General features: G+C 37.2%; 1 protein-coding gene across 2 annotated transcripts in view; it reads right to left on the bottom strand.

Moving 5' to 3' along the window:
• The window catches only part of Ap3b1 (adaptor related protein complex 3 subunit beta 1), a 256,304-nt gene that overhangs the window by 109,919 nt on the left and 124,586 nt on the right, over positions 1–21,799 (bottom strand). For both annotated transcript variants that reach the window (XM_027927647.3, XM_071612471.1), the window contains exon 15: positions 6,083–6,259. In XM_027927647.3, coding sequence (XP_027783448.1) covers positions 6,083–6,259 — 177 coding nt within the window. The remainder of the gene's footprint in view (positions 1–6,082; positions 6,260–21,799) is intronic.

Below are 21,799 nucleotides of genomic sequence, written 5' to 3'. Positions count from 1 at the left end.
TTTTTTTTTTTTTGAGACAGGATCTGGCTACGTTACTCAGAGCTTCACTAAATTGCTGAGGCTGCTTAGCCTACCAAGCCACTGGGATTACAGGTGTGTGCCAACATTAGTGTGATTTATAACATTATTTCCAAAACATATTCAGTGAAAAAGTTTGCGTAAGTATATGAAATATTTATACAAAATTTCAAAAGTGACAAAACAATAATATATTGTTTATTAATACATATTCAAATAATAAAAATATAAAACATGCATGATTAATTGAAACACACCAGTAATATGGCAATGGTTGTCAATGGAGAAGAAAGAAAGATGTGAACAAGGGCTTAAAGTTTTAGTTCTACCTCTTATATTCCTTTTAAAAGAGTGACAAATATGGCCAATGCTGACATCAATTTAATCTTAGTGGAGAATATACATATATATTTATTCTATCATGTACTTTTCCATAGGCTTACAATATTTAATAGTAAAAAATAAAAGCATGAGCTCAGTAAAACATTATGTTACTTATCATTACATTTAAAAGATAGCAAACAAAGTTTTTAAAAAGCATTCTTTATTCATCAATTTAACAGCTATTAATTAGTTTAATCAAATCCTAGCTTTCTGCCTCACACTTGAACAGACTATTTCAATTAAGTCATACTTCACATTTTGTCTTAAGAGCTCTAGATATCAGCAATTGCAACTAGTTTGAAAGCCCTTTAACATTTTTCCCTATATAACAGTGAAGTTACTCCACCGTGAGCATATTCTAACATTATTTCCTATTCTTGATATTTACTTCTAACTTGTTTTTTTTCCCCCTCTATGAACTATCAAAGAGGAGTTTCAGCATTCTTTTCTCAGTAGCATAAGCTCAAATAAGTGTACTTCCAAAAAGGCGGGGGGAGGGGGATTTTCAGTAACTACACTAGTTTTTTACTGTAAATAATGATTTTCCAGGAGAAAAATCTAGCCCTCGGCTAATAGTGTAAACCAGAGTTCAAAAACAGCAGGGTAACTAACATGAACTAAGGCACTATTCTGTGTCAGGAAATCTAAGCATTTTACATGGGCTGTCTCATTTGATCCTCATAACAACTTTGTGAGGTAGGTACAGTCAGTTCTGCTCTAATGCTTGTTTTGAAAATGTGCATTTGTTCCAACTGAGTTGATGTATTACAGAGCAATTTGATCATAATGTGAATTTTGTGTGTGATTTCTTCTGCAAGAAACACTAGGTAAAGGCAGAAAAATGCACCCAGTTGAACTGGGCTGCCAAGGAATACATGAAACATACACAGCTCACATAACAACTCAGGTGTTTACATCTACATGTGTTATGGGCCATACCACATTTGGTGGTGTGACTTTCCATTCAATTTCAGATTAACTTCCTTCTGCCACTTACCTACTAGTACAACCTACCAACACCCACTTCCACTTGCAACCTCAGGTCTTTTTCAAGAAAACAAACTGTATTCACAATAATTTTTATATATTTCTTAGCTAATAATATGTGTAAAATTGTGCTCTTTAGCATGTACTTTTTAAGAAAATATCACCAGTGAAGTTTTTGAGTGCTGTGATTCTAGCTACATTTTTTCCCAATAATCCCTGTTTTTTATTGTGTGATTGTGTACAGTAAGATGATTTTTAGGAGCATATGTTACAATATGAAAAAATTAACTATATTGTTCAAATTACCACTTTACAGACGAGGAAACTAAGTCATAGGTTATATAATTCGTTCAAAGTATGTGGCACAGCAGGATGTGAAGCTAGACTATCTAAATCTAACTTAAGTCCTGCACTCTTCATTGCTACTTGCCTCCCATAATTGAAACCAAACAGTTCTATGGTAAGTCATCACACACAGTTCATTAAAAACTGCTTTCCAAATGCAATATCCATCTGATAGGGCCCACAGTTAGAAAAGTTCAGCATACAGAAGTTTACCTTAAAAAGCTTAAACACTATGTAACACATTAAATAAAAACAAAAAAACTACTGAAGCAGCTTTATAACCCTATACCGAAAGATAAAATATTAAGTATTGGAGAATATATACTACTCAAAATAGACAAGGTGTAGAATTTGATTCTTTTACAGTTTCTATTTCTCTCATGATATTTCTTATCATTTCATTCACTGAGAGCATTTTACTTTATTTAAATGGTCACATTTTTCCATAGTTGCTTCAAAATGTTAGTAGATAAATTCCAATGTCTAGATCACAACGAGTTTGGTTTCTATTATTTTTTTCCTTAAAAATTGATCATACTTTCCTAGTCATATCTTCTTTTTTTAAAATTGTGGTTAAACAGCATAAAATTTACCACTTAAATTACTTTTAAGTATACAGTTCAGTAGCAATAAGAACATTTATATTATTGTGAAACTACTACCAACATCCATCTCTAGAACTTTTCCACCATCCTAAACTGAATCACCACCCATTAAATAATAACTTCCCATTCTGGTGGCTCCTATGTTCAGTAATTTTGGACTGTTTCTTGGATACAATGTTATATTGTAGAGACCCTGAAAATCATCATACTCTTTGGATTAGTGTTGGGTTTTTGTTTGTTTTAGCAGGGATTAGCCTGGCCCTGTTCAAGGTGCAAACTCTGATTCGAATTTTTTTTTAAATATTTTTTTAGTTGTAGATGAACACAATACCTTTACTTGATTCATTTTTTATGGTGCAGGAATTGAATCCAGTGCCTCACGCATGCTCAGCACACGCTCTACCACTGAGCCACAACTCCAGGCCCTCAGTTTCCAATTTCTGTTCCATTCTTTTAGTCTTAATTGTGCTGCTCTGAATCTGCCCTGTATAGGTGTGGTTTAGGAGTCGGTCAGAAATCTGGGCAAGGTTAATCACAGATCTTGAGGCTCCTCCACTCTTGATTATCTTCTTTCTAGAAGTTTTCTTTAACTTTTCAGTGTATGTTTTCTTGAAATCCTGTCCTTTATGTCTTCACAGCACAAGGACTATAGGTTTCCTTTTGGAGTTTTAGTCTTTGTATATAATGCTAACCACAGTTTATCCTTTGGGTAAATGCCATAAAAGCAGAAAAAAAAAAATCACACTACGCCACCCACTTCTTCCAAGAATTAATTTCCCTTCAGTATCTTATTGCTTTTGCTTTCTTTACTCTTCTGTATTTTCAGGCTGTTGTGTTTGCTTATTCATTTTGATTTATATTTTTCCAGAGGGTTTTTTTTTTTGGTGCTGTTGTTATCTATGGTAAGATCAAACTAATATGAGTTTACTTAGCCATACTGAAAGCAAACTGCTGACTTATTCTAAAATTCCTTTTAATATTGGGTAAAAACATTTTAAAGTAGTGAGGCTTTTTATTTAATTATTCTTTAAGCACACAAATACATATAATGTGCTAAATTTTATAAAAATAAACTAAGACATTCTCTACAACTAAATAATCTAATGAAAATTCTAAGAATGTTGACTGAGAAATCCAGACCCTAAGAAATAAAGTCTATGAGTAATTATCAATATTTCATGAAAAGCAGCCTCAGAACACTAGCCTGGTTTCCCTAGTTCAGTTTTAAAGATGGCTAAAATAAACAAGAGAACATTTTTTTAAATATTTTGGTGAGTTATCATTTTAATTTCTGTTTCCTATCCAATGACACATACAACTAAAAAGTTGCATGTGTTATGACACAAACAACTAAAAAGTGCTATCAATTTGATGGTGCTTAAAACCACTCTTTAATATTAATTTTCACTGATTAATTTTCTCAACCTCATTTTCTTGAGAAGTGAAAAATATTAGAGAACAGAGTACAATCTTACAGGACACTTCAATCATCTGCTTTTATATTTAATCATTTAAAAAAAACAAGTTATGTGAAAATTTAAGGATTCTTTAAAAATCACTGCATTTTCATCTCTGGGTGGTAAAGCCTACTGTGGTTATCTAGAGGTATCATTCTAAAATATACAACAATTCAGAAGCTGAGATCCCAAACTCCCATTAATAATACTGTTCAAGGAAAAAAATCTGAGTGCCAACATATTGTCTTCCAATTCACTGAAAAAAAAAAAAAAAAGAACTGAACATACTCTATAATTTCTAAATAAGGAGTGCTATACTGCATTATTGGTTATTTGTAGCTATGAAGAAAAGGGTCAGTGAAAGAACCTTTATTTAGTTTTTTTTTTCAGTATAGATTAGCATACAATTTTATATCACTTTTATAAATAATCCATAAGCTATCTCTCTCTCTCTCTCCCTCCCCCTCGACACACACACACACACACACACACACACACATACACACACACACTTGGCCAAACCAAAGAGAAAGTCACAATATTCTAGGTGCCATATGGTACATATGACTTGTACCATACCACATGGATTTAGAACACAGGGAGTTAACCCTGAAACTTACTATTTTATCAATAAACACAAAAGTCAACAGCAAACACAGATCTTTCTATCATTCATATATTTTTTAAGTATCTCACTGCCTGAAGAAATCTATAAGACACTTGGAAATGATTACCTAGTTTCTTTGAAAGATGACTAAAACATGGAATGATTAAATTTAAATCATGAAAATATGTTCCAACAATTATAATTATCTGGTTACAAACCTTGTATACCAAATCAACCAAAGCTGTAATAATAAAACTCACATCAAATTAGGGATGAAAAACATCCCAAAGTCTACAGAAATGAATCTGAGGAAATAACCTGAGGATTATAAAAGGTAAACACCAGCTTTCTAGAGAATGGATAATGACTTATGAGCAAGCAAAGGCACACAGCTGGAGACAGACACAGACAGCAAACACACACACAAAGAGATAAAACAGATGAAAGAGACACTGAACTGCAATAGAGAATCAGAGTGATAAAAGACTGAAGGGTGTCAGAACTAGAGAAAGGCAGAGAGTTTTAGGGAGGGGGTAAATAGAAGGAAATAGAAAAAAAAATCACAAAGGCAAAAGCTAGATACAGAGAGAAAGGGAAACATTGAGATAGGAGCATAAGGCCTACTGTGACACCTAGCTTAAAGAGGCAAGTCCTTTATCCATGAAAAATAGCAATTCAGATACAGAATAAAAGATGGAACAGTTTCCATTTTGTATGTAGAGGAACAAAATGACTCCTTTAGCCAATGGTTGCTTAATAGACTTAAATAAGTATTCTAAACTACAAATCTGGTAAATTATCCCACCATTGAGAAGTTTTAAGTGTTTTCCCTTTTACCTATAGAACAAGGTCCCTAAACTTGACAGAGCATATGAGCTCAAACTGCCTAATATCTTAGCCCTTTTTATAACAAAATATCATAGACCGGGAAGACTATAAACAATAGAAATTCATTTATCATGGTTTTGGAGACTAGGAACTCCAAGATCAAGGCATATATAGATTTGGTGCCTGGTGAGGGCCTGGGTTATAGATGGTGCCTTCTCACTGTGTTCTCATAGAGTATAGGAGGGGCAAGTGAGCTCTAAGGGGTCTCTTTTATAAGGGTCCTAAATCCATTCATAAGAGCTCTACTCTCATGACCTAATTACCCACCAAGGCCCTAACACCATCATACTGGTGAAGTATTAACACATTAATGGGAGGGGAGCAGCGCACAAACATTTCTACCATAGCACTTACCTTTCTAGACTCAACTTAAAAGTTTCCCCCAAACCTCAACCTATCTTATGGCTCTGACCCTCTGCATTCCTCTTTCCTTATTCTATATAGTAAAGCATTCCTTACAAGCTCTTAGTCAATTATCTTATCCTTTATGAAAGTTTGTCTAACCTCCTTCCTCCTACTTTAGATCTTCAATACTTCACCTGAAGTTTCACTATATTTCAATACTTCTATAGAAATCATACTATATACTATTGCATTTTTAAATGCTTTTCTCCCATAGAATACCTTTTTTTTTTTTTTTTGCATTATTACTATCTAACATTGAACCTCAAACAAACAGGTCCTAGTAATTGTTGAATGTACATGTTAAGGCATGAACAGACCTTAATTATTTGATCAGAGGAAAGAGGAAAGTACTTATTAGATAGATTGACTAAAGAACATCCACTTACCTGTTTGGAGTTGGTTAAATACAGTTTTGCTCCCAGATTTAAAATCTGTAGTTTTACCAGATCATCTTCACTAGTGAAGCTTTTAGCCATCTTCCTCAAAACATCAGGGGCAATTTTAGGAACTCGCTCACAGTTTTCTCCAATTAGCCAAAGAATACTTGCTCTAGCCACAGGAACCTATTAGAAACAGATTATAAGAAAGAGATATAAGAAATAGATAATCACAATCTCCTTAATATTAGTAGTATAGGAAAGATTTAAAATATTATAAAGAACTTAAATCTAGTTATTCTTTAAGTGTATATCCAGGAAGTACTCTTACATTTATAAATTTTCTTTAGTTATCAAAAAATAAGAACTCGGGTAATCTAATTAAAATGGATTTCAAAGAGAAGGCCTTAGAAAGATTCACACAGTAAAAACCACTGGTCTGGAATCTAGATTCTACCAAAGGTTGGAAAATTCTTGGACTAAATCTGACTGACCATGCAAATGCTTCTATATTGTTTATCACTGCTTTTGTGCTATAAAAGTAAAAGTGAGTAATTGCAATGAAGATTATAAGGGCCTCAAAACCAAAAATATTGATTACCTAGCAATTTATAGAAAGGTTTGCTGATCCCTGCTTTGGAGCAACAACTCTCAAACTTCAATACCACAAAAACATCTAAGGTGCTTACTAAAATGACAGGTTTCTGCGGTGAAACTCAGGAATCTATGCTTTAAGAAGCATCATAGATTCAGCCATAGAACAGGTAATTTCAGGCTGCAATTCGCCTGCGGCTTGCAGACAGATTGCTAGGGCTCAGCGCCTGGGTGCTTCTTAGAACCTGATCTTATCGGAGTGAATACCCAGCGCGGGGCGGCCGAGTTCCGGCTCCCGGAACCGCCCTGGCCCAGGGCTGCTGAGCCCGCGGAGGCTGCTTCTTGGACCCTGCGCCTACCAGAGCATACAACAAGCACTAAGCAGCCGAATTACGGCTCCCGGAACTGAGCCCGCGGGGACTGCTTCTTGGAGCTTACATTTATAGGAGCTTACACCGAGCACGGAGTGGCCGAGTTCCGGCTCCTGGAACTTCCCTGGCCCGGGGCTAGGAGCCCGCGGAAACTGCTTCTCGGTCCGGGTCCTGCTGAGGGCCGGTCAGGACTCACCCGGTGCTTTGGTTGCCCGGCAAGGGGAACGAAATGCTGCCATTCGCATAGGATACCAACATGGCAGAGATCTGATGTCTGCGGAAAGCGGCGGAGGAGGGAACTTCATCAATACCAGTGGTGACATAAGCAGTTGGTCTCCTGGTAGGGGGGGTGAGGCACAGTCACCCGAGTCTCCTCAATTTGTCGTCGAGCCAGAGGGAAGGAGCCGGGCCGCCGCCAGCGCCCGGAGCAGGCCCAACGGCTCGCCAGAGTGGTGACCGCGTGACCCCAATTGGAGAGGGGGCGGAGCGGAGCCGCCACCCGCAACCGCAAGGTGGGCAGACCCGCGACCCAGTGGTACATGGGCGTGGTAGGAGGGGCAGGGCAGAGCCGCGGTTCGCGCTGTGACGAATGAGCGTGCAAGGTAAACAGACCTGTGACAGCCTGGCGGGTCAGGCCCAGTGGCCTGCCAGTGTGGTACACACGTCACCCCAACTGGAGTAGGGGCAGAGCAGATCCTTCTCCCACGCCCGGATCAGGCCCTGCCGGTGTGGTGGTCACGTGACCCCAATCGGGGGCGGAGCAGAACCGCCACCCGTGCCCGCAGGGTGAGCAGACCAGTGATCAACCTGTAGATCAGGCCCAGGGGTCCGCAGGCGTGGTAGGAGGGGCAGGGCAGATCCGCCGCCCGCGCCTCCAAGGTAGGCAGACCTACAACAGACCTGCGTATCAGGCCCAGGAGCCTGCCGGCGTGGTACAAACACCACCCTAATTGGAGTAGTGGCAGAGCAGAGTCGCCGCCCGTGCCAGGAACAGGCCCAGTGTCCTGCAGGCGGGGTAGTCACGACACCCCAATTGGAGTAGGGGCAGAGCAGAGCCTCCACCCGTGCCTGAAAGGTGGGCAGATCTGCGACCGACCAGCGGGACAGGCCCAGTGGCCTGCTGGTACGACAGACACGTCACCCCATTTGCAGTAGGGGCAGAGTAGAGCCGCCGCCCGCGCCTGCAGGGTAGGCAAACCTGCAACCGACCGGCGGATCAGGCCCGGTGGCCTGCCGGCGTGGTACACTCGTCACCCCAATTGGAGTAGGGGCAGAACAGAGCCGCCGCCAGCTCCCAGAACAGGCCCAGTGACCTGCCGGCGTGGTAGCCACGACACCCCAATTGGAATAAGGAGAGAGCAGAGCCGCCGCCCGCACCTGCAGGAAAGATACGCAAGCAGTATGAAAAGACAAGGAAAGAAAGGACCACAAGCAATGCAGGTCAACGCAACTTTAGAAGAGGTAACAGCTGCAGCAGATGGAATGTCAGATAAAGAATTCAGGATATACATGCTTCAGATGATCTGGAGTATCAAGGAAGACATTAAACAGCAAAATCAGACAATGAAAGATCACTTCGACAATGAATTACGCAAACAAATCCAGGAAGCAAAGGATCAACTATACAGGGAGATAGAGGTTATAAAAAACAAACAAACAGAAATCCTAGAAATGCAGGAAGCAATAAACCAACTTAAAAACTCAATGGAGAATACTACCAGCAGAGTAGAACACTTAGAAGATAGAACATCAGACAATGAAGACAAAGTATTTCAACTGGAAAAGAACATAGACAGCTCAGCAAGACTGTTAAGAAACCATGAGCAGAACATCCAAGAAATATGGGATAACATTAAGAGACCAAATTTAAGAGTCATTGGGATACAGGAAGGTACAGAGCTCCAAACCAAAGGAATGAGAAGTCTATTCAATGAAATAATACAAGAAAACTTCCCAGACTTGAAGAATGAGACAGAATCCCAAATCCTAGAAGCCTACAGGACGCCGAATGTGCAAAATCATAAGAGATCCACACCTAGACACATTATAATGAAGATGCCCAACATACAGAATAAGGAGAGAATTTTAAAAGCTACAAGAGAAAGGAAGCAGATTACATTTAGGGGTAAGCCAATCAGGATAACAGCTGATCTGTCAACACAGACTCTGAAAGCTAGAAGATCCTGGAATAACATATTTCAAACACTGAAAGAAAATGGGTTCCAACCAAGAATTGTGTATCCAGCGAAATTAAGCTTCAGGATGGAGGATGAAATTAAAACCTTCCACGATAAACAAAAGTTTAAAGAATTCGCAGCTAGAAAACCATCTCTTCAAAACATCCTCGCCAAAGCATTACAGGAAGAGGAAATGGAAAATAACAATGAAAACCAACAGTGGGAGGTAGGACAGTAAAGGGGGGGGGGAAATAATCAAAGAGGAAAACAAACCATGTTTAGTAACAGAAATAAACAAATATGGCTGGAAGAACAACCCATATCTCAATAATAACCCTAAATGTTAATGGCTTAAACTCACCAATTAAGAGACACAGGCTAGTAGAATGGATCACAAAACAAGACCCAACAATATGCTGCCTACAGGAGACGCATTTGATAGGAAAGGACATACATAGGCTGAAGGTGAAAGGTTGGGAAAAATCATATCACTCATATGGACTTCGGAAACAAGCAGGAGTGTCCATACTCATATCAAATAAAATAGATTTCAAGCCAAAGTTAATCAAAAGAGATAAAGAGGGACACTACATACTGCTTAAGGGAACCATACACCAACAAGACATAACAATCATAAATATTTATGCCCCAAACAATGGTGCAGCTATATTCGTCAAACAAACTCTTCTCAAGTTCAAGAGTCTAATAGACCACCATACCATAATCATGGGAGACTTCAACACACCTCTCTCGCCACTGGACAGATCTTCCAAACAAAAGTTGAATAAGGAAACTATAGAATTCAATAACACTATTAATAACCTAGACCTAATTGACATATATAGAATATACCACCAAACATCAAGCAGTTACACTTTTTTCTCAGCAGCACATGGATCCTTCTCAAAAATAGATCATATATTATGTCACAGGGCAACTCTTAGACAATATAAAGGAGTAGAGATAATACCATGCATCTTATCTGATCATAATGGAATGAAACTGAAAATCAACGATAAAAGAAGGAAGGAAAAAGCATACATCACTTGGAGAATGAACAATAGGTTACTGAACGATCAATGGGTTATAGAAGACATCAAGAAGGAAATCAAAAACTTCTTAGAGATAAATGAAAACACAGACACAACATATCGGAATCTATGGGACACATTGAGAGCAGTTCTAAGAGGAAAATTCATTGCTTGGAGTTCATTCCTTAAAAAAAGAAAAAACCAACAAATAAATGATCTCATACTTCATCTCAAAATCCTTGAAAATGAAGAGCAAAACAACAGCAAAAGAAGTAGAAGGCAAGAAATAATTAAAATCAGAGCTGAAATTAATGAAATTGAAACAAAAGAAACAATTGAAAAAATTGACAAAACTAAAAGTTGGTTCTTTGAAAAAATAAACAAAATCGACAGACCCTTAGCCATGCTAGCGAAGAGAAGAAGAGAGAGAACTCAAATTACTAGCATACGGGATGAAAAAGGCAATATCACAACAGACACTTCAGAAATACAGAAGATAATCAAAAACTATTTTGAATCCTTATACTCCAACAAATTAGAAGATAGTGAAGGCATAGATAAATTTCTTAAGTCATATGATCTGCCCAGATTGAGTCAGGAGGATATAGAAAACCTAAACAGACCAATATCAATTGAGGAAATAGAAGAAACCATAAAAAGACTACCAACTAAGAAAAGCCCAGGTCCAGATGGGTATACAGCAGAATTTTACAAAACCTTTAAAGAAGAACTAATACCAATACTTTTCAAGCTACTTCAGGAAATAGAAAAGGAGGGAGAACTTCCAAATTCATTCTATGAGGCCAACATCACCCTGATACCTAAACCAGACAAAGACACTTCAAAGAAAGAAAACTACAGACCAATATCTCTAATGAACCTAGATGCAAAAATCCTCAATAAAATTCTGGCGAATCGGATACAAAAACATATCAAAAAAATTGTACACCATGATCAAGTAGGATTCATCCCTGGGATGCAAGGCTGGTTCAATATACGGAAATCAATAAATGTTATTCACCACATCAATAGACTTAAAAATAAGAACCATATGATCATCTCGATAGATGCGGAAAAAGCATTTGACAAAGTACAGCATCCCTTTATGTTCAAAACTCTAGAAAAACTAGGGATAACAGGAACATACCTCAATATTGTAAAAGCAATCTATGCTAAGCCTCAGGCTAGCATCATTCTGAATGGAGAAAAACTGAAGGCATTCCCTCTAAAATCTGGAACTAGACAGGGATGCCCTCTCTCTCCACTTCTGTTCAACATAGTTCTCGAAACACTGGCCAGAGCAATTAGACGAAAGAAATTAAAGGCATAAAAATAGGAAAAGAAGAACTTAAATTATCACTATTTGCAGATGATATGATTCTATACCTAGCAGACCCAAAAGGCTCTACAAAGAAACTATTAGAGCTAATAAATGAATTCAGCAAAGTGGCAGGATATAAAATCAACACACATAAATCAAAGGCATTCCTGTATATCAGCGACAAATCCTCTGAATTGGAAATGAGGACAACCACTCCATTCAAAATATCTTCAAAAAAAATAAAATACTTGGGAATCAACCTAACAAAAGAGGTGAAAGACTTATACAATGAAAACTACAGAACCCTAAAGAGAGAAATAGAAGAAGATCTTAGAAGATGGAAAAATATACCCTGTTCATGGATAGGCAGAACTAACATCATCAAAATGGCGATATTACCAAAAGTTCTCTATAGGTTTAATGCAATGCCAATCAAAATCCCAACGGCATTTCTTGTAGAAATAGAGAAAGCAATCATGAAATTCATATGGAAAAATAAAAGACCCAGAATAGCAAAAACAATGCTAAGCAGGAAGTGTGAATCAGGCGGTATAGCGATACCAGACTTCAAACTATACTACAGAGCAATAGTAACAAAAACAGCATGGTACTGGTACCAAAACAGGCGGGTGGACCAATGGTACAGAATAGAGGACACAGAAACCAATCCACAAAACTACAACTATCTTATATTTGATAAAGGGGCTAAAAGCATGCAATGGAGGAAGGATAGCATCTTCAACAAATGGTGCTGGGAAAACTGGAAATCCATATGCAACAAAATGAAACTGAATCCCTTTCTCTCGCCATGCACAAAAGTGAATTCAAAATGGATCAAGGAGCTTGATATCAAATCAGAGACGCGCTGTCTGATAGAAGAAAAAGTTGGCTACGATCTACAGTCGGTGGGGTCGGGCTCCAAATTCCTCAATAGGACACCCATAGCACAAAAGTTAATAACTAGAATCAACAAATGGGACTTACTCAAACTAAAAAGTTTTTTCTCAGCAAAAGAAACAATAAGAGAGGTAAATAGGGAGCCTACACCCTGGGAACAAATCTTTACTCCTCACACTTCAGATAGAGCCCTAATATCCAGAGTATACAAAGAACTCAAAAAATTAGACAATAAGAAAACAAACAACCCAATCAACAAATGGGCCAAGGACCTGAACAGACACTTCTCAGAGGAGGACATACAGTCAATCAACAAGTACATGAAAAAATGCTCAACATCTCTAGCTGTCAGAGAAATGCAAATCAAAACCACCCTAAGATACCATCTCACTCCAGTAAGATTGTCAGCCATTAGGAAGTCAAACAACAACAAGTGCTGGCGAGGATGTGGGGAAAAGGGTACACTTGTACATTGCTGGTGGGACTGCAGATTGGTGCAGCCAATTTGGAAAGCAGTATGGAGATTTCTTGGAAAGCTGGGAATGGAGCCACCATTTGACCCAGCTATTCCCCTTCTTGGTCTATTCCCTAAAGACCTAAAAAGAGCATGCTACAGGGACACTGCTACATCGATGTTCATAGCAGCACAGTTCACAATAGCAAGACTGTGGAACCAACCTAGATGCCCTTCAATAGACGAATGGATAAAAAAAATGTGGCATTTATACACAATGGAGTATTACTCTGCATTAAAAAATGACAAAATCATAGGATTTACAGGGAAATGGATGGCATTAGAGCAGATTATGCTAAGTGAAGCTAGCCAATCCCTAAAAAACAAATGCCAAATGTCTTCTTTGATATAAGGAGAGTAACTAAGAACAGTGTAGGGACGAAGAACAGGAGAAGAAGATTAACATTTAACAGGGATGAGAGGTGGGAGGGAAAGGGAGAGAGAAGGGAAATTGCATGGTAATGGAAGGAGACCCTCAGGGTTATACAGTGGAGGAGGTAGAGAGAGAGGAGGGGAGGGGAGGGGAGAGGTGGGGAGGGGGGAGGGTGGAGGATGGGAAAGGCAGTGGAGCACAACAGACACTAGTATGGCAATCTGTAAATCAATGGATGTGTAACTGATGTGATTCTGCAATCTGTGTATGGGGTGAAGGTGGGAGTTCATAACCCACTTGAATCAAAGTGTGGAATATGATATGTCAAGAAATTTGTAATGTTTTGAACAACCCACAATAAAAAATTAAAAAAAAAAAAATAAAATTTTAGTAAAAAAGATAAAAAAAAAAAAAAAAGAAGCATCATAGATGATTCCTAAGACATGTGGTCCACAAGCCACATTTTGAGAACATGTGAATAACATTGTCAACAGATCCATTTACGACTATGATTCCAAATCAAAATTGTTACTATCCTCTAGGTACATTCATCTACAGTATCAGAAATAAATCAAACTGTAGATCATCAGTGTCTGCTTGTAAAATCATAAACCCTTGCCTGTTATTTGGTCAACAGAAGAAATTGAGATAAATTTGTTCAACACTGCACTTGGCATTATGTTTTAAAATAAAATACATTTCAATATAATTTGTTTTCTTAAAAATCACTGCTTTCCTACAAATTGGAAACCTTCCATCAGTACCATTAAGACCAACATTTTAGAGTATGCAAATTAGTTTTATTACTATTTGCTTATTTGTATCCTTCCCTATTCCAAAAGGAATTTGAGAGGGTATGTAAATTAGGTTCTGTGAACATTTTCACCTCACATAGAAAATCTGCCTATTACAATAAGTGCAAAGGCTGAAGGCTGTCATTAAATGGTAGCATCATGAGAAAAGACAACACTCTTTTTATGAAGTCTTTTTACAATTTCTCAGTCTTAATATTTTTCTGAATAGTTTTCACAGTTATTTAAAAAGTGAGAATAAGGACCTTTCCATACTAAAATTTTATCACAATTATCTACCATCTCAAATTCTTTCAAAATACCCACTTCCTAACTAACATAAAAATATTAACAAATACGCAGATTGAATCATTCACCAGAATCAAAATGAGGTCATCAGAAAAACTTTAAAATACAAAGTATAAATATATCTATGTTTCCTAACATTATAATAGCTTCATCTTTAAATTAATACTTAGAACAAGTTTAGTAAGATAGAAGAAATTAGTCTACTTATGTAATAAAAAAAGGTCTAAGTGCTATTACAAATCTATTCATGCAGTGTGATAAAACTAATATCCTTACTGTATACTGATTTCTGGAAAGAAAGAGGTTATTTCTAATGTTCCAAAGGTTACACTGCATTAAGACCTTACTCCCAATTTATTATTTTAAATTGGGCTAAAGAATAGTAATTGAGTGGTACATTAAATTTTCCAGTATGGAGCAATTCAAGTTGCCTTCAGTAATGAAAGGCTCTTCTAAATAAGAATATATGAGCAACTTCAGATTTCAGCTATGCTAGATTTATTTTTCTTAAATATTTCATTATATATTACTAGAATAAAAACTGGAATTCTATGGCATCACAATCTATTTCCCCATTTGAAGCAATTTTCTTCTGGTAAGACACTTACAATTCTCTTTTGTAATTAAAAAGACAATCCAAAATGAAGTAAGGTTTAAAAGATTTTGTTCATATCCATAAATATACCAAGATTAAAATAATGAGTGACATTCAATACTCTCCACATTCATAAGGTATACATTTAAAATCTCCATTTCTAAAAAAAATGTAATGCCCACAATGAAAATTTGTGGGCATAGCAGTGTAGAGGATATTTAGAATTTTCTCAGAACTGAGCTAATAAAAACCCATGTAGTAAATATTTTAAAAACTCGTAAGAGAAAATTACTCTACAAAAAAATTTAAAAATCAATGCAAGTATATTTATACCAAATTCTTGGTAATAGCATGTTATTAAAAAAGCTTAGGAAACTGACAAAGACAATACTTCTGTGCATTTTGCTAGAATTGGAATCCTAAGATTTTCAGATTCCAGCCCTCCCTCTCTTTCAATCAAGTCAACAGTACTCTCATTTGCACACCACTGACACTATGAATTCATGGCCACTTACTGTAAAAGATTTGAAGCTATCAAATTAGAAAATTAGTCACTCTTTATTCTCCATGATTGTTTCGACCACAGAATAAATAGGAAAACTGAACTAAAACGAAGCTAAGAAACAAACCCACACAGGCATGGGTACATGTGCACACACAGTCATATGTGATACAATACTTTCATTATGAACCTCTGCTCTTCAGTATTCTCAAAGACAACTGGATTGTAAATGACTTAGCTTGATTCTTTATTCTAAATGCCCTTAGCAAGTGGTTAAGTGCACTTTTCAAATCTTCTACGAGAAGGCAGGTTCCACTGCCATTTTAACACATTAAATTGCCTGTGGTGGGGGGCGAAGGGATTCCTTGTCCACCACAGCAGTTATAGAAAGACATCTAGAAATATTTTACAGATCACTCTGTAAGCAGATCAACTTAAAAACTATTGTGTTTCAATTCCAGCTCACTGCATAGTGCAACAGTCTAAAGTAAATTCTGCAAAAGCATCAATTTTTTTTATTCCAATTCTGTCAACGGCAGAATCAGTAGACATTTAAACAAACTGCACACCAACAGCAAATCAGATGCAATATTCTGTATCTGGACTCAGTATACATTAAAACTTAAGCCTGAGTTACATTAGGTTGGAAGGGCAAGGGAGGATAACTTATGAAATGGAAGGAGTCCAGTGAGGTACCTGGGCAAGGAAGATATAAAGTGCTATTTTAATATTACTTAGTAGTCCTCAAAGATACATCTCCCAATTGTTCTTTTATGATACAAAACCCCCACCTGTCCCATTAAACGTTATTAAACACCAAAAGTAGTATTTATTAAAAATAAACGGCACACCAAAAGATAAAACATCCACAATCAGAACATATATGGTAACTATACTATAGGCACAAATATATTCAATTTGAATGAATTCCAAAAGTAGAGTAAATTTAAACTTTAATTCTCAATTTCGAACTATGCTATGTACTTAAATAGCCATGGAATCAAAGTCTTCAATATGATAAAATCTACATTTTCTTCTTTTAAAAATTGCATAGCTGGGGCTGGGGTTATGGCTCCATGGTAGAACGCTCACCTAACACGTATGAGGCACTGGGTTCAATCCTCAGCACCACATGAAAAATAAATAAATAAACAAAATAAAGGTATGGTGTCCACCTACAACTATTTTTTTTTTAATTACATAGCTAACATTAATGAGAACTTACAACTTGCCAGGCACTGTTTTTGAGAACTTTATGTAATTTCTTAGTTCATCATTGATAAGGTCCTATAAAATAAGCTCTACCATTATTCCCACATGACATACAAAGAAACCTGAGAAACAAAGGGGTTATAAAGCTTTCCCACATATCATTGCTTGTTAATGGCCAGAAACAAGATTGGAACTCCAAGTCTGAATCCAGAATTCATACTGTTTTACGGAGCAAAGACAAAATGAGTACAGCAAATTAGGAAGAAGGTCAGCCAGCAAGCCAAGACTGGTTCTGGCTTCAGATTTATCATATGTATCAAGGAGGTAGATAATTTCATCTCAATGAACTTCACTTACTCTGTCCCTTATTCTCCTGCTACATTGTGCCACCCCTGCTATTTCCACAAGAGCCAGACTTTTCAGGTTTGAATTTGAACCCTGCTGCAGTCTGGCTGGGCACAAAATAACCGAGCCACCACAAAAGCCTTGTAGATTCAAACAGCAACTCTTTATTCCCGAACTCTCACCGGCACTCTACACACGTTCTGGGAAAATACACTCCCTCCACCAGGTTCTGCGTACCAGTTCTCTCAGAACCCCTCGAGAACTCAACGGGAACTCAAGGAGCGGCGCCTGAGGCAGCAGGATGCCCTATTCCCAGCAGGATCCACCCTAAATCTGGAGCCACCCTAATCCAGCAGGATCCACCCTAAACCTGGAGCCACCCTAATCCCTGAGCAGGGTCACCTTTCAACCAAAAATGCCATGCATCATTCCTACTTGGCTCTGGCTCTCAGCAGAACCCAACTCATCTGCTTTTCAAATCCATCTCTTAGACCCTACACAACACAATCTTTATGAGCAGTTCTGGCTCTGATTATTAGAATCAACCATAAGAGTAGATATGAAGACAAAGTAACTCACTGGCAAGGGGTAGTAGAAGCTCAGAAGCTAAGCAACTGATGTGAGTCTTACTATTATAGTATTAGCTTTAAGATAAATGTGTAACTGCCCTGCAAGTTTTAATAACTCCCTAAATTGGGAAAATAAATTGCCACCAGGTATATTTAAAATTGGTCAGAAATGGTAGGCTTTTAAACCTTGCAATCCACTACCTTTCACTACACAAATATCTATCTGAAGAGATTCAGAGTACAGATTACCCCTCTCCAAAGAAGGAAACAATATCTTTATTCTCTTGCAAACCACAAACCTATAAGAGAACAAACCAACACTCAAGGGTCAGGCATAGCAAAAGGCAAATACAATGGAGAAGAAAATAGATGAAGACTTAGAAGAAAAACCAGCAGTGTGTATAATAACAGAACCCAGAGAGAGAGAATTTTTAAAATGGAAAAAGTAACTAGCAAAGTGAAATACTAACAGAAGATCAAGGAATAAATGGAAATAAAATCATCTAGTAGATTAAGAAGGAGAAGATAGTGACCTTGGAAAAAACAGAATTATTGTTGTTCTGTGAAGTCAAAAAACAGACTGTGATGGGTTAAGGAATGAGTCTGAGGCAAGGAAATGAAATTATTTTCAGATAATTTCTTCAAAACATTAGTTTTGGACAAAAGAAGAATATGAAGTAGATAATAGCAAACACATATGGAGTCCTACTGTGTGCTAGGTAATGTTCTAAGCACATTATCTATAATAACTAATGTAATATTTACAATACTATGACTTAGGCTTTTTGTTTGTTTTTTTTTTTACTATCAGGGAAAAGTAAGGTATAGAGGCTGCAATGTGAGGATATAGAGCTGGAAGTAGGGCCTAATTTAATTTCTTCACATAATTTCAGTTTTATAGAAGAGTTGCAAGAAGAGTAAAAAGAATTCCTTGATGCACTCCACCCAGATGTTCCAAATGTGAACATTTTACTGCATTTGTGTTATTGATCTCTCCACATATATGTTGCTTACTCAATTGAAAAAAGCTATAGGCACGGGTATAATTTCTTGTTATAATTCAAAATACTTCCATGTAAATTTCCAAAAATAATGAAATGCTTATATAACCACAGCAAGATAGTTTTAAAATTGATAAGTTAAACACTAAATCAGTACTGCTGTCTAATCTGCAGATTTTACTGAGGGTCTGAGTTGCTCCTACAATAGAAAACCCCAAATTTTTATGCTGCATAGTACTGTCATGTGCTAAATTTTTAGTCTTTTTTAATCTGAAATATTGAGATTTTCTTTGCATCTCATAACACTGACATTTTTTAACAAGTATGTTATAGAATACCCTCAGCATGGATTTGTCTCATGCTTCCCAGTGATTAGATTCAAATCATTCACTTTTAGCAGAAATGCAAGGACACGGATGCTGAGTTCTCTTCAGTGTTATCATATCAAAAGATACAGGATCTCAATACTAACTATGTTAACTAGGTTCATTTTGTTAAGATAGTGCCTGCCAGTTTTCTTCATTATAAGTCACTAGTTAAACTTTGTAACTAAGAAGTAGTTTATGAGAAACACACCTTGAGATAGTGCAAATATCCTTTTACTCCTCAAATTTTCACCTGCTGCTAGTTTTTAGTATTTGTTGATAATTATTGTCTGAATCAATTGTGATGGTTGGCAGACGGTGATAATTCTAATTCTATCATTCCTTCTACATTTATTAGTTATTTTTGAATTGTAAGAAAGAGTTTCCATTTCTCCTCTATTCATTCATTTATTGATCCATCCATTTATTGCCCTGTAGATTTATAGTCTTACCTATTCTATAGGTTATAATTCTTTACTATCATTTTTTTCTGTTGCTGAAATTGGCCAGTGGGAGTCACACTCTCCTCCAAGCTGGCTATTGCGTCCTTTTGACATGTGTCTATTCTCTGAACACTTTCTATTTTCTCCTTTGATGGTGGTTGTTGGTCCCCAACAAACTGTTGCAAATCCACTGTGTTCTTTATCCTAGCTTTCAAAACAGCCATTTCTTTAAGAAGTCCTGGCTTCTTTTAAGTAGAGAATGGTACTTAAAAATCAAAATCTATCATGAAGAGAAATGAAGTACTATATCCTACAACATGCATCCTACAACAAGCTAAGTGAAAGAAGCCAGAAACAAAAAGCCACATATTGTATGACTCCATTTATATGAAATATCCAGAACAGAAAAATCTATACAGACAGAAATAAAATTAGTGGTGGCCAAAAGACAGAGTAAAGGGAGGCTGGGTAATTTTGGAAAAGGAATTTTTTTCCTTAGGGGTGATAAAAATGTTCTGTAATTACTTAGTGGTGATAACTAGAAAACCTTATGAGTTTACCAAAACCCATTGTATCATACACTTCAAAAGCATTATACAGATTTAATGCAATTCCCATTAAAATCCCAATGACATTCCTCTTACAAATAGAAAAAGCAGTCATGAAATTCATCTGGAAAAATAAGAGACCCAGAATAGCTAAAGCAATCCTTAGTAAGAAGAATGAAGCAGATGGCATCACCATACCTTCAACTATACTACAGAGCAATAGTAACAAAAACAGCACGATACTGGCACCAAAATAGACTGGTAGACCAATGGTACAGAATACAGGACACAGAGACTAACCCACATAATTACAGTTATCTTATATTAGACAAGGAGCCAAAAACATACATTGGAGAAAAGACAGTCTCTTCAACAAATGGTACTGGGAAAACTGGAAATCTATATGCAACAAAATGAAATTAAGCCCCTATCTCTCATCATGCACAAAACTCAACTCAAAGTGGATCAATGATCTAGAAATTAAACCAGAGACATTGTGTCTATTAGAAGAAAAAGTAGGCCCAAATCTCCATCATGTCAGATTAGGCCCCAACTTCCTTAATAAGACTCCTATAGCACAAGAATTAAAACCAAGAATCAATAAATGGGATGGATTCAAAAGCTTTTTCTTAACATAAGAAACAATAAGTCAAGTGAATAGAGACAGAATGGGAGCATATTTTTACCACATGCACATCAGATAGAGCACTAATCTCTAGGATATATAAATAACTCAAAAATCTTAACACTAAAAAACAAATAACCCAGACAGTAAATGGGCCAAGGAACTGAACAGACACTTCTCAGAAGATGGAAAGCAATATGAAGATTCCTTGGAAATCTGGGAATGGAACCACTGTTTGACCTAGTTATCACTGTCCTCAGTCTATACCCAAAGGACTTAAAAACAGTATACTGGCAGGGACACAGCCACATCAATGTTTATAGCAGCACAATTCACAATAGCTAAATTGTGGAGCTAACCTAGATGCCCTTCAGTGGATGAATGGATTAAAAAATGTGGCATATATACACAATGGAATTTTACTCAGCAATAAAAGAGAACAAAACCATGGCATTTGCAGGTAAATGGATGGCATTGGAGAAGATAATGCTAAGTGAAGTTAGACAATCCCCCCCAAAACAAATGCCGAATGTTTTCTCTGATATAAGGACGCTGACCCATAGTGAGGTAGGGAAGGGGAGGATTAGATGGATTCTAGATAGGGCAGGGGGGTGGTGGGAAAGGGAGGGGGCAGGGGATTAGCAAGGATGGTGGAATGTGATGGACATCATTATGTAAAGTATATGTATGAAGACATGAATTGGTGTCAACATACTCAATATACAACCAGAGATATGAAAAAAATGTACTGTATATGTGTAATAAGAATTGTAATGCATTCCGCTGTCATTTTTTAAATCAATAAAAAATTTAAAAATAGCTTTTATTTCATTCAAAAAAAGATGACATAAATCAATCAACAAATATGCCGCAGTCTGGCTGGGCACAAATCACGAGCCACTGAAGCAGGAACAAACTTTATTTTTAAACTGCAGGAAAACACTTCACACAGCTCCCGGGGAATCCTCCCGAGCGCGCCACAAGGCTTGTCCAGGAACCCCCAGCCAGAAATATCTCTCCCGGAAATCCCTCCTCCTGCACTTCCCCAACCAATGGGAACTCTCAGGGAATCCCCGGAAATCCCCACGAGAACTCCAAAATAGTGGAGAACTCAAAAGTTGCGGCAGAGGCGGATAGTAATGC

The sequence above is a fragment of the Marmota flaviventris genome, chromosome 5 (genome assembly GCF_047511675.1).
Source record: "Marmota flaviventris isolate mMarFla1 chromosome 5, mMarFla1.hap1, whole genome shotgun sequence".
Lineage (NCBI taxonomy): Eukaryota > Metazoa > Chordata > Mammalia > Rodentia > Sciuridae > Marmota > Marmota flaviventris.
Note: the sequence above shows the minus strand (reverse complement) of the source record. Positions and strands in the feature narration are given on the sequence as shown.